Below are 24,704 nucleotides of genomic sequence, written 5' to 3' on the forward strand. Positions count from 1 at the left end.
TTTCATCCTGAGTTAATCGGGATTCCTCAGAGGAATTAGAATTTTAAGGGATGTGAAAGAAGGGATCCTTTTGAAGAACAGTTTAAAAAAGACTACTGGAGTCTAGGTAAAAAGTGTGGATGTGGGGAATTCCCTGGCGGTCCAGTGGTTAGGACTCAGTGCTCGCACTGCCGAGGCCTGGGGTTTTGTCCCTGGTCAGGGAACTAAGATCCCACAAGCTGCACGGCAAAGCCAAGAAAAAAAAAAGTGTGGATGTGGGGAGAGTTCTGGGGAGTAAAAGCCAGCATGAGAATAAGAGAGTCGGTGGGGTAAGGGCACAGCAGGAGAGGGGATGAAGGAAACCTGGCCAGGGCTGCTGGACCTGGACCTGGACTCGGCGGGGGCAGGGGGCGGGGCGTTGGGGGGGGTTGCCCAGTGCCTGGATGGTCAGTGTTACGGGGGAAGTTAAATAACTGAAAACATGGCACGGGGAGGCAGGCAGTTTTAGGAACTTTAAACAAGTTCATTGAGAAGATATTTTTATTATAAATGAATTTGGGGGAAACAGGCCTTACTGAAGAAAAGCAGAATGCAACTCCTGTCAGGAACGTTTCTGGGTTTATGGTTTGGGACTTCAGTGAGGTGACAGAATGCTCCCTTGAGGAGGTCTGAAGATGCTTCACAGCTTTCCTACACGGTCCACATAAAGATCTACACACACAGATTTATCGCTACGTTAATTAATCCTGAGTCAGGCTTAGAAGCTGCTAGTACTCAAACTCACCACATCGTAGGTTTTGAGGAAATTCTAATATTTGTCACAGACATATTTTCTGGTAGCTCCTTTTCTCTTGGCCTTTTCAAGTTTTTGTGTTCCTTTGTTTTCATCTGTGGAATCTGAGTTTTATTTAAAATTCCAGATGGCTGACTGTCCGTAGTTGAGTGTTTATTGTTTTTTTTTTCCACTTTCTTTTTTGAAGTGGCTGTTCTCAACATCAATGCCATATTTTGCTTTTGTAAATGTAGTTTTAAAAATTAATGATAGATTATATGTATATAGTAAAATGAGCAGCTGTTGTACCTAATTGTAACATTTGAATAATAAACATTCTCACCGTTTGTCTATTCAGCCTAAATATGATTTCTTGCAGTGCAGAAAAATCTCCTTGGAAGCTTTGTCATTGTCATTTTACTTTAAGTTAATGCTTGCCTATTTTAGGTTCCCTGTGATTTTTTATTTCAGCTACCCCTGGTCCCCAGGAAATTTCTAAAAAATTTTTCAAGGCTGATTTTATTTGTATAGATTTTACCTGTATATTTTTAAGGTTCAACCAAAAAGTTGAAATGAAAGTAAGTTTAACTGTCACCCCAGATACCATCAGGCATTTTTAAAAGGTCTATTATTATGTTTGAAGAGAAACTAAAGTATCTTATTACAGGAGAAAGCAAAGAGCATTTTTCTGGGTCTCTAGAGATGGCATTTCCTGTCTCTCCTCTGATAGGAGAAAAGAGCTGTGATGACTTCACTCCGTGCCTCCAAAAGAAGTGCTTATTATCTTTTTCTAGAGAACAATTCCTCTTTATTTAGAGCTTGGAGACGCACTTTTTAGATCCACACTTGCTATCTGCCCAGCGAAGAAATGTTTGACCATTGTTTGTTAATAAACAACAAACACATCTGGCAAGCTGGTTGGTTTGTTTAACTTGGTAACTGTTAAGATAGCTTCTCCGATTAAAGGAGGGAAGATGGAGCTGGTTACAAAGGGCCGCTGCTATTTAGGTCATGGGATGCTCAGAACTGTCAGAAGCGCTTTTGTTCCATCCATTAGTTTCCTAAGGGATCAGGCAGCACAAGGTTGTTTTTGTGTGTTGTAGGCAAATCCGTTTTGGAGGAACACATACTAGGCAAGAAAGACTGGAAGGAAAATCAGTGACATATAGATTTTTTTTCTTAAGCTACATGAAATGCAATCACAGGTGTAGTTCTCAGATAATTGTTTCGGTTCCACCGAATTGTGGTGTCACGGGGTGTGTTGTGACAGGAGTCCGTCCTGGCCAAAAGCTCACCAGTAACGTCAAGCAAGGTCCACACCGTGCTTGAAAAATAAATTTATTTTTGCACCTTGGAATGAAGAAGTGACAAGAGAGTTTACTATGCAGTAGATTTTCAATAAAAATCATCCTTCATGCTTCCAAAAACATGACCTTTTTTGGAACACTATTGTCTTCGGAGAAGATTCCTTTGCTAGTAGAGCCCAGTCCACCTTTCCTGTGCCGCGTCCGTCACTTCTCCATGTTCTTTGTGTGCGTTTCCTCTCCATCAGGACGGCCCGGGCTGTGAAGGAGCTTTCGTTTTGTGAAAACATTCATTTCAGAGTTGCTGTCGAGCTGGAGCGGAAGCTTAGAGCCCAGCTCTGAATTGGGTGCCGAGCTTTTCTTTCTCTTTTTGTGTCTGTCTTTGAATCTCGAAGTAAGATTTGGGGGAATGGAGGTATCTTTTCTGCAAACTGCAGAACACAGGGGACCTGCTTAGGAAATGGGGCTGGTCCTCTGGACTGTTTGGGACAATGACGAGGGTCTCTCAGGGCCGAGGGGCACAGCTGAGCCTTGGTCTCCCTCCGGAGCCTCCTGCCCCCCTACCTCCCCAGGCCCTCCCTCCCTCCTTCCTTCCATCCTTCTTTAAAATGATACATGTGGCTTTCAGAAAACCTGTACTTCCTCCAAAGCTCCCTAACTCTGCTCTCAGCTCACCTTACTCCTCCCGAAGCCCAATCCTTTCTTGCTTGTTTATTCCTACCTTCGACTCCATTTCTTTTCGGTCCTATCCCTGTGTCTATTATGAGACTTGAAAAATGAAGCCCCACGGGGCTCCTCTAGACCAAAAAATTGCTCGATGGATAAACCTTGCTGTCAAGAGGCGCTTAACATGGTGAAACGTGACCTCAGAGGAGAGACAAGAAAACATTCCCTTATAAAGGAGCACTGTTCTTAAAAAAAAAAAACAACCTGATTTTGTCTCCTCCTCCCTGGCCTCCCAGGAGTCAGCTACCTTTTGTGACTTGGCTAAGCCATAGGCGCTGACGACTGAGAGAGAAGGCTCTGAGGCTGTACCGAGGGGACCTGTCTGTGCCTGTCCCCCTGTCACCGTGCCTTCTCTACAGCACACCCTTCCCAGCCGCGCTTACCTCGGCGGCCAGAAAACAGACAGCACATTCAAGCCTAGTCATTGAGGGAAGGCCATTTATTAAAAGGAGCATTTACCACTTGTGGAAAGGGCTCAGGAAAAGCAGTGAGGGATGGAGCGGTACCCCCAGGCTAATCATTGGTGGGGAGCTGCCGTGGCCCTGGGTCTCAAAGGGCAAGGCAGCCTTGAAGGAACTTCAGAGATCAGCTGCAGAGGTGCTGCCTGACAGGAGCTGTGGCCTTTGGTCAAAGGACCTGGCCAGCCCCTGGCATCCTAGCGAGGGAAAGCTGCAGATAGAAATTCACGCCCTCTGATATGCCAGAACCCGCTCCGTGGCAAATCTGACAGAACCAGAGGGCAAGGGCTTCTGTTCACGTAGTCCGTGCAAGTCTGAACAACCTTGGAATCACTCGGACCCCTCCGTACCTCACAGCCCACCTCTGATCTGATTCGCCAGCAAATCCTAGTCGTTTTCCTGATCAAAGGACAGCCAGAATCTGAGCCTCTGTCACCACCTGCACTGCTACCCCATGGTCCAAATCTCCATCATTTCCAGGGTTGGAGAGAGACTCCCACCTGGAACCTTCCTTTACGGCATTTACAGATCCCCCGCTCATTCATACAAAAACCCTACGAGACCCTGCACAGGCTGCCCCTTTCTTCTCTGACCCCATCTCCTCATATTCTTGAGGTTCACTTTGGTCTGGCCCTCTGGTGTCCTTGATGGTCAACACCAAGCGCATACCTGCCTCAGGGCCTTTGCAGATGGCAGGGAGATGAATTTTAAGTTTTAAGAAAATCTAAGTAATGGAAACATCTATCCACACAAAACTTATACAGATGTTTGCAGCTGCATTATTCATAATAGCCCCAAACTGGGAACAACCAAATGCCCATTAGCTGGTGAATGGACCAACAAAATGTGGTATAGTCACCCAAAGAGATATCACGCCGCAATAAAAAAGAATAAAGTACCGATACATGTGATCACGTGGATAAACCTTGAAAACATTAGGCTAAGTGAACATTATGAAATAATGAAGGCATGATGTCAGTCACAAAAGACATCATATAGTACGATTGCATTCATATGAAACTTCCAGAATAAGCAAATCTATATAGACAGGAAGTGGTGTGGTGGTTGCCTAGGGCTGGGGAGGATGGCGGGTGACAGCTAAGAGGTACGGCGTTTTTTTGGGGGGTGATAAAAATGTTCTAAAATTGGTGAGGGTTGCCTATTTTGTGACTATACGAAAATCCATTGAATTGAACAATGTCAATGGGTGAACCTTTTGGTATATGAATTACATCTCAAAGCAATTAAAAATAAAGATCAAAGTGATTGCTGTCTTAAAACATTCCTGTCATTTTTACAAGTGGTGTATGTAAGTCTTAGCATTCAGTATTATTATAGCTAAAGTTTGAAAGTCAACTCTTGACTATTACTGTTTTCATTTCCCGTTTATTTTTTAACTCTTAAATTTCTCTGGCATGCACATGCTAGATAGTCAATATTTAAATATCATTGAAGTTGGGCTTCCCTGGTGGCGCAGTGGTTGAGAGTCCGCCTGCCGATGCAGGGGACACGGGTTCGTGCCCCGGTCCGGGAAGATCCCACATGCCGCGGAGCGGCTGGGCCCGTGAGCCATGGTCGCTGAGCCTACATGTCTGGGGCCTGTGCTCTGCAGCGGGAGAGGCCACAGCAGTGAGAGGCCCGCGTACCGCAAAAAAAATAATAAAAATAAAAATAAATAAATAAATAAATAAATATCATTGAAATGGATGAATTTTTCTTTTCTCAAGTGTTAATATGAGAAAGAAGGGGTACTAATTATGGGTGTGTTCCCCCCTCCAGCACTTTCATGACGGACGGAAGGCACAGCAGCACATAGAGACTTGCTGGAAGCAACTAGAATCAGTAAGTGAAAACCCAACCTCTCAAGAAATGTCTTTATAGATTTTCTCGTTTGAATTTAACTTAAGCTTGAATCAACCAGCAAGTACAAAACAGAGACACTATTTATTGTCTTTAGAGATTTTTATAATTTGAATTTAACTGGTTTCTAGAAATCATTGCTGAAAGTAAAATGTTAAGCCCAAAAGAGTCCAAGCAGAATCTTTTTCTAAAAATCATATGGAAAGAACAAAGATCAGACAGTTTGGATGGAAATAAATGTGGATTTTAAAATAACTTCCTGAAATGATGACACGGAACAAATCAGTTTGGAGAAGAAAGCTTTCGGTGGAGGGGGGGCAGGCGGATGTCGATAAAATTACATCTTCTCATAAGAATCTCATGGTTTCATTAAAAATTACTTTCCCACCACCATCTTCCTCTGCTTTTAGAGTAAAAGACGTTTTGAGCGGGATTGCAAAGAGGCTGACCGAGCCCAGCAGTACTTTGAGAAAATGGATGCTGACATAAATGTTACAAAAGCAGATGTTGAAAAGGTAAGGTGAAAGTGAGGGTCTTTCTTTCATTTCCCTTTTTAACGTTCATCACGTATCCTCCCAGACTGCTGGTTCCCAAGTTCTCCTTTCTGCTGCAACCACAAAAGGCCACTTTACTTGGGATCATTTTCGTTTTGTGTCAACGGAGGGATGTTGGCGGTGGGGTGGCAGGGGGAGAATCTAAAATTTGGGGAGTCTTCGGTGTTATGATTTGAGCAGTTTGTTGATTTATTTAGTCATCAGGATGATAACACGGAGACTTAGACCATGAACATACCTTAGGGGGTGGTTTCCGCAGACCGTGGTTCTCTCTTAATGGCTTTTCAAAGAAAAAGTCAACCTCTTAAAAGCTGGAGCAGACTGTCCAGTGCCATCTGGAAGAGCTCGGCCGCTTACAGTGCTTCTGTTAAAAAGGTAAAGAGATTCACACGAGTGGCCTGTGTTCTAATGGATTCATTCAGGTTGATAACAGGTTGTACTTGAAGGCTTGCATTGGAAAGTCCTCCCAAAAGCTTTTCCCGAAATGGACTTGTATTGGCAATTAGGAATATTATTATAAAGCTTGTACTGTGTCTTCCTGTGGTTCCCTCTGTGTTTTTTTCCCTGGAAGTTAAAGTTTCTTTTTATAAAAGTCATCAGTGTTAGTGTAAACAAAACTGGGCTATTAAATAACAGTATTCATTCGTGACTGCCCAGGGCTACTTTGGCATTCACAGACTCACGCTTTAAGTGGGGAAAAACCCTGCTTTTTTGCAGATTTCTTTCACTTTTGCCAGATTATTTGGAGTTGAATTTGCTCAGAAAATAGTGTGAATTAGTTATTCATTGCCCAATTCTGCCAGATTCCTTGCTTAAAGCCTAGGTATATATTAGCATGCCTTCCTCTAAAATTATCTAATATATTAGAAAACACATTCTTAATGTCTATATTTGATCTTGAGTGGAGACATTTACTTTACCAAAAGATATATTAATTTGCTGGTAAAGTTACCCATAAATTACCGTAAATTTGTTATAAGTTCTCATAAAATATTAATTCCCTGAAGTATTTAATATGTTATTCCATTAAAGTAGATTGACCCAAAGTTTATCCAAAAAACATTTGGGGTTAAAGGAGGTAAAATCAGTATATGTGTCCCAGAAACATGCCTGGCACAAAGGTATGCATTCTGTAGCAAATATTTTATTACTCTAAATGTAAAATTGGAATGATTTTTATTTATTGAAAGACTTTTTAAAAACCATTACTATTATGACCTTGTCTTAGAAAAAAAGCTATCTATCCTTGCTCATTGTAGAAATACCTGAAAATACAACCAAATGAAGTGGGAGAAAAAAATTAAAACATCCAACTATGGTTAATAAAATACCTTTCAGAGCCTCCACCATTCCTTCCTGGTCTCTAAACAAAGGTACTTGACTTTTTTTTTTTTTTTTTTGGCCGTGCCGCGTGGCTTGCGAGATCTTAGTTCCCTGACCAGGGATCGAACCTGTGTCCCCTGAAGTGGAAGCACAGAGTCCTAACCACTAGACTGCCAGGGAATTCCCTCAGAGCCTTTTCTTTAAAAAAGATGATGTATACTACACATGTACAGTGTAAAGAATAGTAACAAAGGGAACAGCTGCTAATCCACAACCTATCTTAAGAAATAAAAATCTTACTGTTGCCTTTCAAGTCTCCCTTCCTAACTTCATCCTTCTCTTCACTCTAGAGGTAAACTTTATCCTTAATTTGGTGTTAATCATCTCCTCGCTTCTTCATAGCTTTACCTTAGGTGTCTGTATCTCCAAAGAGTTTATTTCATAATTTTGTGCACTTTTCACCTTTATAGAAAGAAAATCATACTTTCATTTCTTTTCGTGTGACTTGACTGTTTTTCATTTGATATTATGTTTTTTACTTAATTCATGTGGACTATAGAACACATAACTTTTATATATTAATTTTAGAGCCAGATGCTTGCTAAACTCTCTTTTTATTTCTCTTTTGGGGTTTTCCGTAGGGACAGTCATAACACCAGCAAATAATGGCAGTCTTATATCTTCTGTTTCAATCTTTATGTCTTTTATTTATTTCTCTTATCTTGCTCTTCTGGTTACGACCTCTATTATGCTGGCAGTAGCAGTTATTGTGGACTTCCTTATCTCGTTCTAGATTATAAAGAGGGTGCTTCAAATGTTTCCCCATTAAGCATGATTATAATATACCCTTTATCGGGCTAAGGGATTTCCCTTCTTTTTCTATTTTGCCAACAAGTTTTTTGTTTTTTTTTTTGTTTTTTTTTTTTGCGGTATGCGGGCCTCTCACTGTTGTGGCCTCTCCCGTTGCGGAGCACAGGCTCCGGACGCGCAGGCTCAGCGGCAGTGGCTCACGGGCCCAGCTGCTCCGCGGCATGTGGGATCTTCCCAGACCAGGGCACGAACCCGCGTCCCCTGCGTCGGCAGGCGGACTCTCAACCACTGCGCCACCAGGGAAGCCCCAACAAGTTTTTTTTTAAAGCTTGACTTAATATTGAACATCATCAAATACCTTTTCTGCTTCCTTTAATCCATTAACGGGTAGATTACATTATTAAATTTTCTTGTATTGAACCAAATTAGCGTTCCTCGGACGAATATAACTAGGTTATGATGTATTTTTTTTTTATACAGAGCTGAATTTATTTTGTTAACATTTTAAGATTTTGCATCTATAGTCATTGAAATTGATCTGTCATTTTTCTTTCTTGACTGTTGTAGTTTGCTTTACTTCTTTTTTTTTTTTTGCGGTACGCGGGCCTCTCACTGTTGTGGCCTCTCCCGTTGCGGAGCACAGGCTCCGGACGTGCAGGCTCAGCGGCCACAGCTCACGACCACCGGCCCCAGCTGCTCCACGGCATGTGGGATCTTCCCGGACCGGGGCACGAACCCGCGTCCCCTGCCTCGGCAGGCGGACTCTCAACCACTGCGCCACCAGGGAAGCCCTGCTTTACATCTTTTTAGTTGTGGAGTGTTGCTCTTTATTCTCTGGATAATATATGTGAGACGAAATTAACTGTTCCTTAAATATTTTGTAATCCTTTATTGTGGGAGAGTTTCTAACTACTGATCCAATTCCTTTATTGTCTTTTTCTTTGGTTGATCCTGGTATGTTATATTTTTCTAAATATATCCATCTCATCCCAGGTTTTCAAATTTAGTGGCCAAAAGTTGCCCATAATATTCTCTCACCTTAATTTTTTGCTGCATATATTGTGTGTCCCCCTTATTTATTCCTATTATTATTTATTTATACTTTTGGGGGAGGGCCTTTTTTTTTTTAATCAATTCTTATTTATTGATTGATTTACTTGGCTGCATTTGGTCTTAAATGTGGCATCTGGCATCATCGTTGTGGCATGCGGGATCTTTCAATGCGGCGTGGGCTTCTCTCTAGTTGTGGCACGTGGGCTCCAGAGTGCACAGGCTCAGTAGTTGTGGCGTGCAGGATTAGTTGCCCCACGGCATGTGGGATCTTAATTCCCTGACCAGGGATCGAACCCACGTCCCCTGAATTGGAAGGCGATTCTTAACCACTGAACCACCAGCGAAGTACTGGGAAGGGTCTGTTTTGTTTTGTTTTGTTTTAATAATGTATATATATTTTAATTTTTATTTACTTATTTATTTTTGGCTGTGTTGGATATTTGCTGCTGCGCGTGGTCCTTCTCTAGCTGCGGTGAGTGAGGGATACTCCTCTGTGGTGCGGTGGCTTCTCTTAGTTGCAGAGCACGGGCTCTAGGCGCACGGGCTTCAGTAGTTGCGGCACATGGGCTCAGCAACTGTGGCTCACGGGCTCCAGAGCACAGGCTCAGTAGCTGTGGTGCACGGGCCTAGTCGCTCCATGGCATGTGGGATCTTCCCCGACCAGGGCTTGAACCCGTGTCCTCTGCACCAGCAGGCAGACTCCCAAACACTGTGCCACCAGGGAAGTCCGAGGGTCTGTTTGTTTTTTTTTAAAGGACATTAATGGTCTTCATCTTTTATTTATTTGTTTGTTTGTTTTTGGCCACGCCGTGCAACATGTGGGATCTTACTTCCCCGACCAGGTATCAAACCATGCTCCCTTCAGTGGAAGCGCAGAGTCTTAACCATTGGACCGCCGGGGAAGTCTCGAGGGTCTGTTTTTTAAAATCATTTTTTATTAGTATTTTACAAAAACCAAAAGTTATCTTTATGGAACTTCTTTTTACTTTCTATTTTATTTATTTTCTTTTTCTTCTTCTTCCTCCTCTTCCTCTTCTGTCAATATCTTTGGATTTATTTTATTGCCCTTTTAAAAATTTCTTTCTTCAGATGCTTTTCTCATTTCAACTTTTCTTCTTTTCTAATATAAGCATTTAATGAACAAAGTTTCCATTTAACTACTGTTTTATTTGCAACCCACGGATTTTGGTATGCAGTAGTATTATTATTGTTCATTTCCTGATATTTTTCATTTCTTTTACTATTTAGTCTCTCCAGTAATTTATTTGGAAGCGTATTTTTAAATTTCCAATTGTATGACGTTTTTAAACTTATCTTTTTGTTAATGATTTCTAATTTAATTGCATTGTGGTTATAGAAAGTCTGAGTTTGAGACTTTTACGTTTGTTGAGACTTGTCTTATAGCCTAGTACAGGGTCAGTTTTTATAAGTGTTCTCTAAGTAATTGAAAAGAATGTGTATTTTCCATTTCTTGGTTGCAGAGTTCTACATTTTTTCATTAGAGCAAACTTGCTGATTACCCACATCTTCCCATCATTAAGGATTTTTTGTCTGCTTGTTGTAATGTATTTTGATAGAGATATATCACTTCTTTGTGCCTCACTTTCCTTGTCTGTAAAATGGGAACGCAGAAGGAAACGATTGGTGCGAGTGTTGGTTGAGATAATATGTACAAGATACTCAAAGCCATTTATGGCAGTGGCCAGTGATCATTACATTAACTATTGTGATGATAACGATGGAAGATTTGTCATTTTCTGTCCATTTTGCTCTTCCGTTGTAAAGCTGTTTTATTAAAGAATAACGTTTAGAATTGTAATGTCTTCAATGTGATTTAATTTTTCACTGATTTCCACAGTCATGCTTTATGCCTTGAAGTCTATTTTACCCAACATAAACCAGCCTTTTCTTTGGGTCAGCATTTGCCTGGCAAGTCTTTCCCATGGTTTTAGTCTACATGTTTCTTTGTTCCCATATTTAGATGTGTCATTAGTAAATGGCATATAGCTGGATTTCTTTTTAATACAGTCTGATGGCCTTTACCTTTCACCTGGAGAGTTTGGATGGATGTATACCATCTCATTTTATTTGTATTTGTTTCACTTTTTCTGTTTCCTTCCCCCTTTCCCTGATACTCTCTGTTTCTTGCCTTCTTGGATTTTTGAAAATTGTGTTTTGTTTTCCTCATTCCGTTTTCTCCTCTACTGCTTTGGACATTATGTATTCTATTTCTGTGCTTTATTTGGTAAACCTAGACTGTTTTTTTTTTTTTTTTTGGCTGCATTGGGTCTTTGTTGCTGTGCGTGGGCTTTCTCTAGTTGTGGCAAGTGGGGGCTACTCTTTGTTGCGGTGTGCGGGCTTCTCATTGTGGTAGCTTCTCTTGTTGCAGAGCACGGGCTCTAGGCATGCGGGCTTCAGTAGCTGTGGCAAGTGGGCTCAGTAGTTGTGTCTCATGGGCTCTAGAACGCAGGCTCAGTAGTTGTGGCGCACGGGCTTAGTTGCTCTGCGGCATGTGGGATCTTCCTGGAGCAGGGCTCGAACCCGTGACTCCTGCATTGGCAGGCGGATTCTTAACCACTGCGCCACCAGGGAAGTCCTAGACATTTTAACATATATGTTCAGCCTAACTATAAAGTAAATTAGGGTCTTTACTAATGTCCACCCAAACAACTTTAACTAAAACCAGCTCCCTCTTAACATTGCAGTGTATTTGTGAATATTTTTGGTTCAACTGCATTAATTTTTTTTTATATAGTTCTGTAAGTATACTTTCTATTTTCTTTGTTCACCATTTCTTTTTGTACCTGGGGTCTTATTCCTTCTTCCCAAAGGACACCTTTAGAATTTCCCTTAGCAGAGATTTATTACAGTAAAATCTCAGTTTTTGTTTGACTGGAACTGTCTTTTTTTCACTTTCATTCTTGAAACATGATTTCTCCATGTGTACGGCCCTAGGGTGAGTGTATTGCACCTGGAGGGTCTTATGCTGCCATCTTTTGACTCCCGTTTGTAGTTGAGAAGTCACAGTGTGTGAGAAGCCAGTATAATTGTTAATCCTTTGAAGATAATGTCTCTTCTTTTTAATAACTATAAAGATCTATTTTCTTGTCTTTTTGTCTTTAAAATAGGGGTGACTTTCTTTATCTTCCTTTTGATTCATTGGGCTTATTGCCTCCAGATTGGAATTTTCTGATGCCTGCCTATTCCTCATTCTATTGTTTCCATTGGAACTCTGATTATAAGGCATTAGTTAAAATATCTACTCTATCCTCCATGCCTATTAAACTATATCTGTATTTTTCATCTCTTTGTCTCTCTCTTTCTCTGCTGTGTTCCATGTAATTCCTTTAGATATAACTTCCATTTCAGTAATTCTCTCCTAAGCCGTGTCTGATCTGTGGTTTAACATATCCATTGAGTTTCTAATTTCAGTTGTTACATTTTCATTTCTACAAGTTCTTTATAGCTCTCTTTAAAATCTATAGAGTCATTTGTTATTTTCTTGTTGCTTTGTCACACCCTTGTACCATATTTTACTTCTTTAAACATACTAAACACACTGACTTTATATTCTCTATTTGATTAATTTCAGTATCTACAATTTATGTGGGCCTGTTTCTTCAGTTTGTTGTGTCGGCTGACTTGTTTCCTCCTATATTTTTGTCCTTTCTTCTATAATGCCATAAATGCGTTGCTGAAAAACTTTATGTTCTGCAAAAAAAAAAAAAAAAGCTGCTAAAGATAATGAACAGGACTTAGGGGAAAATAGGCTTAGAAATAGATCACTCAGTACTCACAGAACTTTGTAACCAGAGAACCAACAAAACAACAATCCTAGTAAAACAACTAGCGTTTGAATTGAGTATCACAGCCCTTGTCCTTTAAGATGTAGGTCCTTCTGAGTATTCGGGCCTTAAGACACGTAGGTCCTAGGAAGCATTCACTTTCAGCAAAATGAAAAATCTGATCCTGGATAAATGCTTCCTGCACTTATCTGTTGTTCTGCCACAGGTGGAAATATCTTTCCAGATTTTGCATACGTAGCTTTACCAGGTAGTTCAACAGAATGAGTATTGTAGCAGTTCTTGAAGCCACTGAAGCAGCCACTAGTTGCAATTCTGTAGATTTTTAACCTTTTTCTTTCTTTTTTTTTTTTTTAAATTGAAGTATAATTGATGTACAATATTATATTAGTTTCAGACGTACTTAGCCTTTTTCTTAAAATCTGCATGACGTTGCTAAGGCTTACCTGTGATTGCTTCCAAACATTAATTTACTGTGAAAAATTGCATATAGACTGGCAAGGCTTCTATGTTATACCAACATCATTGCCTTATATTTCAGTCACAGAAGAAAGTATGTCACAGCAGAAAAACATGTGAGATTCAAAACAGAGTGTGTGTGATCATAAATGTGCGTTTCTTGGAATTTCCTCTCTGGCCTACATTTAAAGTGGGTTCTCCAGGGAGCTGGCATTACCTGGGGTCACTACCAGGCCAGGACTGCATCAGTCTGAATTTCCAGCTTGGGGTTGGGGATCCACACACGCTGTGTGAGTTCTAGTCCTTTGTGATTGAAAAACTTCCAGGATGACTTTTTAATTTTCCTCCCTCAGGTCAGATCCAAGGTAGTTAACTTAACAAACGTGCAATTGCTGGGTCCAGTTGCAGCTTTAGGACTTTTGGAAGGTACTACCAAATTGAACTGCTCTCCTCAACTATTTTAATATTTCCAAGGATGTATTATTATTTCTTATACGTAGAGAGTCATTTTGTTATTTTTATGGAAGTACTATTTACCTCCTCCCTAAGGATGTGATAAATTACTGGATTTTAGCATCACAAATGTTGAAGCTCATAGAGCAATGTCTAAACATTGGAATTCTTAAGTTATTCTTAAGTTATTTTGCTTATGAGTATCACTTGAAGCACTGTAATTTCCCCAAAACAAACTGTGATTTGACTGTTGTATCAGTTTTTGCGTTATCAGCAGTGAAGCCTCTTGTCAGTAACAAGCTGAAAGGATGCAGTGTTTCAGTTCTTATGGATACTTAATGTAATTTCCCATTTTGACTTCTAATAGCCTTCAGATCTAATATAAATGTCTTTTCCTCCAGTTTCTGCCCATGATTAAATTATCCAATTGTATTCAAGATCACTCCCCCTCCTTTTTCCAGCAGTCAGCCCCACGACACTGGGAATGCCATGCCTGTGTTTACAAAGACATTGTAGCTGCTCCCACCATGAGTAGGATGGACTTTCCTAAACTACGCTTGTGTTTGATGACACAGCTCATGGGAACTATATGTGCATGCATCTTCTAAGCTGCGTAGGATCTGGGTAGGAGCCTGATTTTCTTCTTCTCCTTTTGGGAAGTTAAATGTTCCGCAGAGGGATTGGCTCTGTGTTCAAATTGCCTAAATCTGCTCGAGTCCACGTTTTTGCTTTGTGTTCAGCATCAGTGTGTGGCCAGATGTTTAGTCATTTGCTTACAAGAGGGTATTTGTTAGCCTTGAGGCACCCAGTTTAACTAAATGTAAATTTATACGTTGAAAGTAGGCATAAGAAAAAAACCTGACAGTTTTACCTCTGGGCCAGTGAACATATTTGGATGTTGTGAGGATGCCATGTGCCTTAGAAGAACGATGGGGAAAGAAAATAAGTTCAGTGGAATGGTTTTTATGCCACTGTCAGAAAGCTTTGGATTTGAAGACTTGGAATGAGTTGTAGTGATTTGAAATTAGTGAAGCTGGCTATGTCAAAGAACCAATAGAGGTTGGAATAGGTCATCTCATGGCTCGTGACCCATACGCTCAAGTTGAAGGTAAAACCAGACTTTTTCCTCCTTTTTAAGGAGATGGAAAAGATAGTCCTTACTATCTGTCTTGTAATATTGAGCAGTTGAAGGACTGCAAGGGAACATGGAAAAATCAAACCATATTATGTCTTACTCAAATATAGGAGTTCCTTGTAAAAAAAATTAAAGCACTGCGGATAAGGTGGAAGTATTCTCTGCTGTCCAGCCCTCCACCTCCCAGACCCTCCTCAGAGGTGGTCACTCTCGCCATCGGTATGTGTCCTTATAGACCTTTTAAAATAGGTTTTTATTGAGGTGTAATTTACATACCATAACGTGGCCATCTAACTCAATATGATGTCTGTGAGATTCATATTTTTGTCGTGCGGGGGTGGTTTGTGTTGCCGTGTGGTGCCCATTGTGTGGACGTACCACAATTTAGCCATTCTCAGGTTGGTAGATGTTTGGACTGTTTCCATATTGAGACTAAATTAAGAATAAAGCTCCTAAAAAAGAATAAAAGCTCCTGTGAACATTTTTATACATGTCAGTTGGTGGCCATGGTCTCTCCGCCATGGGCGTGTACCTGAGGTGAGGTGGAACCCTGGGTCACAGGTGCGAATTTGGCGCAGTGCACTGTCAGAGCTTTGACAAAGTGGCTGTACCAACCGACACACAGCGGCAGCTGCTCCTCGCCCTCATGGACGGTTGGTATTCTCAGTCCTTTTATTTTACCCGAGAAGACCCTGCAATGAGAAGCCCACGCACCACATCGAATAGCAGCTCCCGCTCGTGGCAACTAGAAGAAAGCCCGTGTACAGCAATGCAGCCAAAAATAAATAAATAAAAATAAAATAATAAAACATTTAAAAAAAAGAAAAGAAAAAATAAAGTGCAGTGATTTAACTGCATTCAAGGTCAACATTAACATTTATTTATTTGGCTGTGCCAGGTCTTAGTTGCGGTATGTGTGATTTTTAGTTGCGGCATGGGGGATCTTTAGTTGTGGCATGCGGGATCTAGTTCCCTGCCCAGGTATCGAACCCGGGCCCCTTGCATTGGGAATGTGGAGTCTTAACTCCTGGACCGCCAGGAAAGTCCCTTTAGTTCATTTTAAAAATAGATTTTCTTCTTTCTGGCATACAGGTGCTCTTGATACACTTCGTATATGAGTGTGTATGTATATATATGTGTGTGTGTGTGTGAGTGTGTACATATATACATGTGTATGTATGTATATACTAATACAGTTATCTTTACTTACCCCCAATAAAGCCTTCTCTATGCCTTTAATCGATATGTGGGTCATCTTTTGTTTAAAAATTTTCATCATTGCTATTAAAATATTGTTGTGTGATGGGAAAAGCCTAGACAACCAGAATATTATCATTTCCAAGTTACACATTTTTAAGGATCAGGTTTAGAAATACAGAGAACCCAGCTCTCCGTGGCCCCATCTCTCAGAAGACCAGTGCCATCAGATTGGACATGGTGCCAAAGGACCATTTAAACTCTTGATGTATTCTCGATCTGGGGGGCCGGGGGTGGAGTATAGTGTGTAAAGAGGTGAGCCAGAGACTACTTTTTAATGGAGTCGGTATTTCAAGCTTTATAGAGTTTGGAGATTACTTGTGAAGAATCAGAATGCTAAGTAGCCATTAATTTATTTTATTAAAATGTTTCTAGTAATTTTTTTCTTGCAGTTTGCTTCTGCTTGGTATATAGCTTTTCATCCAACTGAATTCCAAATTTGTCTTTTTCTATTTAAACATGGGCCCCCAAATGAGTTACCGTATATATATATATTTTAATTTAAGGGAATTCTAATGGAATCAGGATTTCATGGCCTTATTATCATTTTTCAAAAGCATCGAACTTGTTGACAGAATTCCTGAGTTGTGAAGTGTTCCCATCCATTCATTCCCTCGCCCATTATTTGTTGCCTGTGTGCTGGTGAGGTGTGGTGGTGGCATAGATACCGTCGTGGAATCACACAATCCTTGACTTTAAGGGATTTGCCTTTCATTTTCTTCCTAATACTTAGTGACTGTATGGTGAATTTTCCCATGTGCTCCCTACATACTTCTTGAATGCCATTTTGGTGACAAACACTTTAAAGTGGGGTTTTATCTGTCGCTGTGCTTTGGAATAATAACATGCTAGACAAATGGGTGAGAGGCAGTGCCTAATCTCTGCTTTTTCTGATAATGCTGCAGCTGGCTAGTGCGGTGCTGGGATGAAAAAGGAAAAGGTTATCAAAATGAATGGAATGTGAACTAATATTTCCGAACAGAGAGAACAGTGTTTTCTAAATGCATGCATTAAACTGAGTTCATCCATGTCAGGCAATGAATAATTCCCTTTCTCTAATTCGCCCTTGCCTTGTGACTGTTGGCTCTTACATAATTTCTAAATGCAAAATAGGATATTGTTTAACAGAAACTGCAGTTCCTGGTTACAAGTAGCTGCAGAAATTGTTAGTGAGCTCAAGTTATGGTTTTTAAGCTCTGGCATCCATTTCTCCTTTTCTTACAGGTCTAGTTTCATTTAACTTGTGTGATTCTTTGACTGCTAACGTCTTCATTTTCTGGGCAGTTGTTTGCCATCAAACAGTTAACTTGGATTCTTAATTCAAATTCAGTGCAGTTCTGAGTGTTGACTAACCAGAAGAATTCTCTGTACAATGTGAGAAGTTGCCCTATTTGGCCTAATCATGAGTTTTACTGTACAACCCGATTTAAGGAAATGTTTTAAAAGTTAAATTAATTTAAAATGCTGACCATGAGCCCTTAGAACAGTGTATCCATTTCTTAGGGAGTTTGCATTCCATTTTTGTGTGATATTACGGCTTCCAAACATATTTGGCTTTGAGCATTATTAGCTTTTAAATTCCACATAGATGCCCCCATCGTGAAGTAGACTAGGACATTCTGAGTCATTTATGAATTAAGGTAGAATTCTAAGAAGAATGTGATAAAACTTCACGTTTCTAATGACAATAAAATATGCATGCACTCTTTTTATGTGTCCTATATTACATAATAGAATCTTTTAAAGAGAAAAATACAATTTTAGTAAAGAATCTATGTCAGCGTTAAGCAAGAATGAAGGAATTTACTTTGAACGATTATCAGTTTGATAATTATCTTGATAAAACAAATGAAATTTACTAGTTTAGGAGGTTGTCCTCAGTTGGAATCAGGGATGCCTGCTCTGTGAAGCACAGGCAGGACAAAGTTGGTTCTGTTCTAACTGAAGCCAGCTGAGTAGCAGAGTGTTAAATTTTTTTACCATTTGGGGAAACATTCTCTAGCAAGATGACTACTTTAGTTATTGTACGTATAAGGAATTGTACTATTAAGTTTTTTTTCTCTGCCCTTGCTGTAACCACGAGGTTGACATCTTTATTAAACATGTTAATATCTTTGGGGCTTTCCCCAAATTTGTTTCATATCAAATGTCTGACTGGTTATCTGAAGGAATTGTTCACTGTAACAATTTAGAAAACAATATTTTTTTTCAAAAGAGGAAGTGGTTTGTATGAATGCAGGAAGTAAATTTCTCAACGGCAGCTTGATCTTTTAGTTTAAAATTGCTTTCGTTTGCAACAAGAGAAAAATGTATAGAATAATGGATATCGTTGCTGCGACTGTTCTTTAAAAGTGGATCAGTGTTCAAATGAAAGATTCTAGAAAAGTCATCTTTGTTATCCTCTTGTTTATATCTGTCCTGTAAGCAGTCATATCTGTAGACTTTATGTTTTGTTTATTTTGCTCCTCAGTGTGCCTGTATTAAATGAACGTCGTGAATGTTTTCAGTTGTTTTGATGCTTAATGTTTGTCCTGAGTAATACGGATATGTTTTCTTTTTCGATGCTTCACATGGGAAATGGAATTTAATGGAAATTTTTCCCAATTATCAAATGTGGAATAAATATACTTATATTTGGAAACAGGACACAACTTTGAATATTAGTAGGATGCGTTTTTTTTTTTTAAGGCTGTGACCCTCGATATTTAAAAAATGAATTTGTGATAGGAATGTTGAAACATAAAATTATTTACTCTGGTTAGATGTTTCACATACACGTATTCTTAACGTTGCATTCAGCTCCCAGTTTTAGTTCATTTGCTAGCAATTACTACAGCCTCTATGTTGTTGACCTTAATTTTCGCTTCTTTGCTTTGGAAATAAGTGGTTTTTACACAGCAAATGGAGTTTGGGTAAACAAACATTTAAAAAGTAGCAAGGGGGCTTCCCTGGTGGCTCAGTGGTTGAGAGTCCGCCTGCCGATGCAGGGGACACGGGTTCATGCCCTGGTCCGGGAAGATCCCACATGCCACGGAGCGGCTAGGCCCGTGAGCCATGGCCGCTGAGCCTGCGCGTCCAGAGCCTGTGCTCCGCAACGGGAGAGGCCACAACAGTGAGAGGCCCGCGTACCGCCAAAAAAAAAAAAAAAAAAAAAAGTACCAGGAATGTCAAAATCTCAGAGCATCAGAAACGTTGGGGGGTGGGGTGCTCCCCAAAGTGAATGTATATAAAGACCAAATACTTTTAAAAGCCTCTTCAGTGAACTATTTCCAGTACGCATTATGTTACTTGCATGAAAATGCTAACGCGAGAATCTATCTTAGCTTTGCTTTAATACTCCTACGACAAGCCTCTGAGTGAATGTTGAAGATAGCAACAGAATGAAATAAGATGATAGGTCATTCCCATTCCCTAGATCTGAAAATAAAAGTGAACTGAATAAACCATGAATACAAATATTCATATTATATGAATATATGAACTTGAATATAAAATAAAATAAATAAATGATATTTACTTATTTGAGTGTGTGTGTTTGTGTTTGTGTGTGTGTGTGGCTTCAATACTTGGCATTTCCTTTGTGCCCCTCATTGTTCTAAAGGCTTTTGTACAGCAACTCATTTAATAAAATATTTTAATTTTTACTGATAGTAAATGGTCTATCTCGGCCAGGAGCTGGTTCTTAATATATTTTTTTAATTAATTCGTTTTATTTTTTGGGTCTTCGTTGCTGCGCGTGGGCTTTCTCTAGTTGCAGCGAGCAGGGGCTACTCTTTGTTGCAGTGCACAGGCTTCTCATTGCGGTGGCTTCTCTTGTTGTGGAGCACGGGCTCTAGGTGTGCGGGCTAGAATCGCGTGCCCCCCGCAGTGGAAGCCCAGAGTCTTAACCACTGGACCGCCAGGGAAGTCCCCGATTAAGTATATTTTAAACATCCTAGACATTCTATTAGAGTATTTATTGAACAAATAGTTCAGAGCATCAGTAAGATTATAATGAATACCTTTCTCGAGGGCCTTGGTTAGCAGATAACAAAGAGATAGAGAGACAAGGAAAACTCGAGTCAATTGCAGAATCAGATAATGTGTATAACATGCTAAGCTGCGGGGTGAAGATATTCAGAGCAGCAGTAGTTTAAAAATGATTAATGAGGTACATCCTATGTGAAATCACCTGGTCTTATGACCAGCAAATACTAGGAGCTTAAGAGTTGCTCATAGATTCTGCAGCTGAAAAAGCTCCATGTGGATTACAGGTTGTTGGGATAGGGCTGAAGGAAGAATCAGGACTTGAGTATGATGGATGGGTAGAAGTTGAGTGGATAGAGCAGCGAGGGAGCATCTGAGAGGGAGAGAACTTCGTCCCAGGCGTTGCGGGAAGCATGCTGCTGATGTTGACAGAACGGGGAGTTGAGCAGGATCTCCCGGAGAGGTGACATGAGAACGGATTGTGAAGGATATTAAGAGTGAAATGAATGTGATCCGCATGAAATGGTATTGAACCTACTTCTCAAAAAACTTACACTGGGAACGTGTTTTATTTTTTTCGAAGAGAGTTTCAGTCCTTGCCATAATTCTTTTATCCCTTGATAGATAAAAAAAGGTAAGGCTATACAGTGTTAAATTTCCATTAACCTGGGACTTCCCTGGTGGTCCAGTGGTAAAGAATCCACTTTCCACTGCAGGGGATGCGGGTTCCACCCCTGGTCCGGGAACTAAGGTCCCACATGCCGCGGGGCAACTAAGCCCACACACCACAACTACTGAGCTCGCGCACCGCAACTAGAGAACCCGCGTGCCCCAAACTGCGGAGCCCACGCTCTCTGGAGCCTGTGTGCCACAACTAGAGAAGAGAAAACCTGCACACCACAACTAGAGAAAAGCCTGCACTTCACAACTAGAGAGAAGCCTGCATGCCACAACGAAGAGCTTGCACACCTGAAAGAAGATCCCACGTGCCACAACTAAGGCTTGACACAGCCATAAAAAATAAAATTTAAAAAAATTTAAAAAATTACCATTAAGCTAAAATGGCCGTACTGGATGTGGGAGAGCTAAGACTGAAGCACATTTCTATGAATTCTTTGTGAATTCAGTGTCCTTGCCAGTGTGCCGTATGATTTCCCTCCTGGTTTATGTTAAACGAGCTCTTTATTGTTAGCCACTGCTCTTGCCTGCAGAGCTAGGCTGGTGATAATGGGTTGGGATAAGGTGATAAAGAGCAATTGACATGAAGCCTCAGTATATACTAGGGGCCCAATAAGGAGAGGTGGGCCCAGGGACCATCTAAAGTGGGCAGCCATGTCTTCATCTATCCACACAGCCAGAGACATGTACTAAGGCAGGCCAAGTGTTGTTACTTCTTGCATATTCCTCCTTTCTGGGTTAAATTCCCTCCTTTCTGAATGATAGGTTGTTTTCATTTTCTTCCATAAGGGTTTCTGAGTAGTAAGTTCTTTATTTGTCTGAAATGTTTTTATTTTGTCCTCACTCAAATGTGATCGTTTAGCTAGGTATAGAATTCTAAGCTGACAATGATTTTCTCTAAACATTTTGAAAACCTCATTCCATTGTCTTTTATCATTGATTGTTCCTTTGGGAAATTGGCTAACTACTTAACTGTGTTCCTTTTGTGGGTATTTGACTGTCCTCCCTAGCTCTTAAGACCTTATCATTGCCTTTGGTGTTCCGTGGCATCACTGTGATATTTCCAAGTACAGACTTTTTGTTTCTTATTTACTCTGCTTAGGGTTCACTGGGGATTTGTTCCTTTCATAAATGTAGGAAAACTCTCAGGTGTTAACTCTTCAAATATGCCTTTCTTTCATTCTCTTGAATTGTTGGTTCTGGGGCTCAGATACGTCTGAAACTTCTCATTCTATTCCCCACGCTTCTTAACTTCTTTTTCCTTCATTTCGTTTCTTTATCTCTATATATTACACTTTGTGTAACCTTCTCAGCTACTTCATGAGTTCTCTTCAATTATTCTATTATTTAACTGATTTATTAAGTTTTTAAATTTCAATGAGTGCATTTTTTATTTCTGGAAGTTCCATTTGCTTCTTTCTCAGATACACTTCATCTTTATAATGTCTTTCATTTTCTTGTGATTTCTGTTGCTTCTTTTATTTCTGTAACCCTTTTAAATGTTCTTGTTTTATATGTTCTTTAAATTTTTCTTTTAGCTCAGGTTTTTAAATAATTAATTAATTAGTTAGTTAGTTTGTTTATGGCTGCGTTGCGTCTCCGTTGTTGCACACGGGCTTTCTTTAGTTGTGGCGAGGGGGGCTACTCCTCATTGCGGTGCGCGTCCCTCTCATTGCAGTGGTTTCTCTTGTTCCGGAGCACGGGCCCTAGGCACGCGGGCTTCAGTAGCTGTGGCTCGCGGGCTCTAGGCACGTGGGCTTCAGTAGCTGTGGTGCACGGGCTTACTTGCTCTGCGGCATGTGGGATCTTCCCGGACCAGGGCTCGAACCCATGTCGCCTGCATTGGCAGGCGGATTCTCAACCACTGCACCACCAGGGAAGTCCCTAGCTCAAGTTTTTATGGTGATAGTTTTTCTCTCTACTGTGTCAGCTCTCACAGTAGTTTATTTCCTTGTGCATTTATGATTGTTATATTATTATTTTTTGTATGAGCATACCTTCAACAGGGATGGGTTTTTCCTCTGGGAATCCCTTAAAAGCAGGATTGTGGGTGTATCCCCATCCCATTAGGGTTTTGTATTTATTTTGGCCAGACAACCTGGGGCCAATTTTTGTGTTAATTTCTTGTGGTGGAGATTCTTGCAACACCTTTATGGTATACACAGGCTTAAGGTTTTGTTTCTCAGAGGACACTCTTACCCCACTTCATCCCATAGCCTGATACCTAATCAAACTTCTTTGCTGTCTTCTTTGACCACTAGAAGTTTTGCTAGGTGTTGCCCAGCTTAAAGAATGCAGAGAAAAGTAGTACTGTGGTCAAAATTCAGGAAGGGCCTGTAATCTTTTATCTTGACCAATTAAGAATATATTACTGAAAATAACTTCTGTAAGATTTTTAGTATTAAACATTCCTGATTAAACATCTATTGTGACTTGGGTACTAAGGATGAACAGCTGCTCACCAAACACCTCAGATTTCTCTTTTTTTTTTTAAACTGAAGTGTAGTTTTTTAAATAATGTTTCATGTGTACAGCAAAGTGATTCAGCCATAAAAATATATATATATATATACTTTTACAGATTCTTTTCCATTATAGGTTATTACAAGATATTGAATATAGTTCCCTGTGCTATCTAGTAGGTACTTGTTGTTTATTTTATATATAGTAGTGTGTATCTGTTAACCCCAAATTCCTAATTTATCCCCATCCCCTTTCCCCTTTTGTAACCATAAGTTTGTTTTGTGAGTCTATTTCTGTTTTGTAGATAAGTTCACATGTCTCATTTTTTTTTAGATTCCACATATAAGTGATATCATATGGTATTTGTCTTTCTCTGACTTACTTCATTTAATGTGATAATATCTAGGTCCCTCCATGTTGCTGCAAACGGCATTCTTTCATTATTTTTAATGGCTGAGTAATATTCCATTGTGTGTGTGTGTGTGTGTGTGTGTGTGTGTGTGTGTGTGTGTGTGTACATATATATACCTCAGATTTCATGGTATTTCATTTCTTTCTCTGGGGTATATAACGTGATTAATTTTTTTACTCTTCTAAGGAATATATATGTTTTGTAGAACTGCATTCCAGAGTGCTTTCAGTATTTTTGCTCTTCACAATAATGCCACAGCCGTAGAGAATGGTGATCATATAGGCATCAACTTTCCAGAATCCAGGCTGTTCTCTTCGACTGTGCATATATGGAACCTTGTGGTATTAACCTTGTGCATGTCATATTTTGGGGTGACGTTACTTACTAAGGGGAGAAAGGGAAGAGAAAGAGATCATCAGTCTCAACCTACTATAACTGAAAACTCAAGACCCTCGCCAAGAGTAATGTGTTAGAAGCCAGGGAGGAGGAGGGGGCAAGTCTTGGAGACCACGATTTATATTTTACCAAGATCTCTGAGCTCATACCAAGTTCGTTTTCACCAGCTTAACTTGGAGGTATGCCAGCCTTAAGAGCAGCCATATCAGCAGTGGCTTCTGTTTCAGCAGAAATTGTCACTCACCTTCTAATTCTACTTTTTAAATAAGGCAACTGGGGTATAGGGAAACAGAAGGCCTTTTCTTAAAACTGTTTAGCAAGTGAATGGCCCCTGAGGGATTGAGATGCTGGTCTCATTTGCTATCTTTCCATATTCTCTCCTTCTATTTCAGCACTAAAGTAACCTACAATGCTGGGGCTAGAAGTTGTAAGCCTGTTTCAAAAAAAAAAAGAAATCAGGAAATGGCTGGAATATTTCAAGCATATTTCTTTGGTTAACTTATTTTGAAGTTTTTCTGTGTTCTGTATTTTAGCTGCCCTTATAATTTATCAAAGACAGACTCATTGTTTTGGCAAGTCCCGGCCTGGAAGTCTCCAACAAAAACTCACGGTGCTCCTCTGTCTGAATAGGAATTTTTAGATGCATTTTAGTCTTAAACTTGAAAATGTATGCTAGATGCAACAGTTTGCTGGGAAATTGAAACGATGCCATTTATCATACAACAACATTACTCCAGACAGAGAGCTTTTCCGTCTCTTCCTTTATTACTATCCCTCCTACTATATCTTTCAGAGCTGTGTGTGTGTGTGTGTGTGTGTGTGTGTGTGTGTGTGTGTGTGTGT

At 40.1% G+C, this 24,704-nt stretch overlaps 1 protein-coding gene across 14 annotated transcripts in view; it reads left to right on the top strand.

Moving 5' to 3' along the window:
• The window catches only part of FNBP1 (formin binding protein 1), a 141,125-nt gene that overhangs the window by 74,628 nt on the left and 41,793 nt on the right, over positions 1-24,704 (top strand). For 13 of the 14 annotated variants that reach the window (XM_027104550.1, XM_027104552.1, XM_027104553.1 and 10 more), the window contains 2 exons: positions 5,019-5,081; positions 5,510-5,614. The exons of the other annotated variant lie outside the window; for it this stretch is intronic. In XM_027104550.1, the coding sequence (XP_026960351.1) occupies positions 5,019-5,081; positions 5,510-5,614 (168 nt within the window). The remainder of the gene's footprint in view (positions 1-5,018; positions 5,082-5,509; positions 5,615-24,704) is intronic. 14 annotated transcript variants of the gene reach the window in all.

This window comes from Aethalodelphis obliquidens, unplaced genomic scaffold, assembly GCF_003676395.1.
Source record: "Aethalodelphis obliquidens isolate GAN/ISIS:26980383/991018 unplaced genomic scaffold, ASM367639v1 scaffold7, whole genome shotgun sequence".
Classification (NCBI taxonomy): Eukaryota; Metazoa; Chordata; class Mammalia; order Artiodactyla; family Delphinidae; genus Aethalodelphis; species Aethalodelphis obliquidens.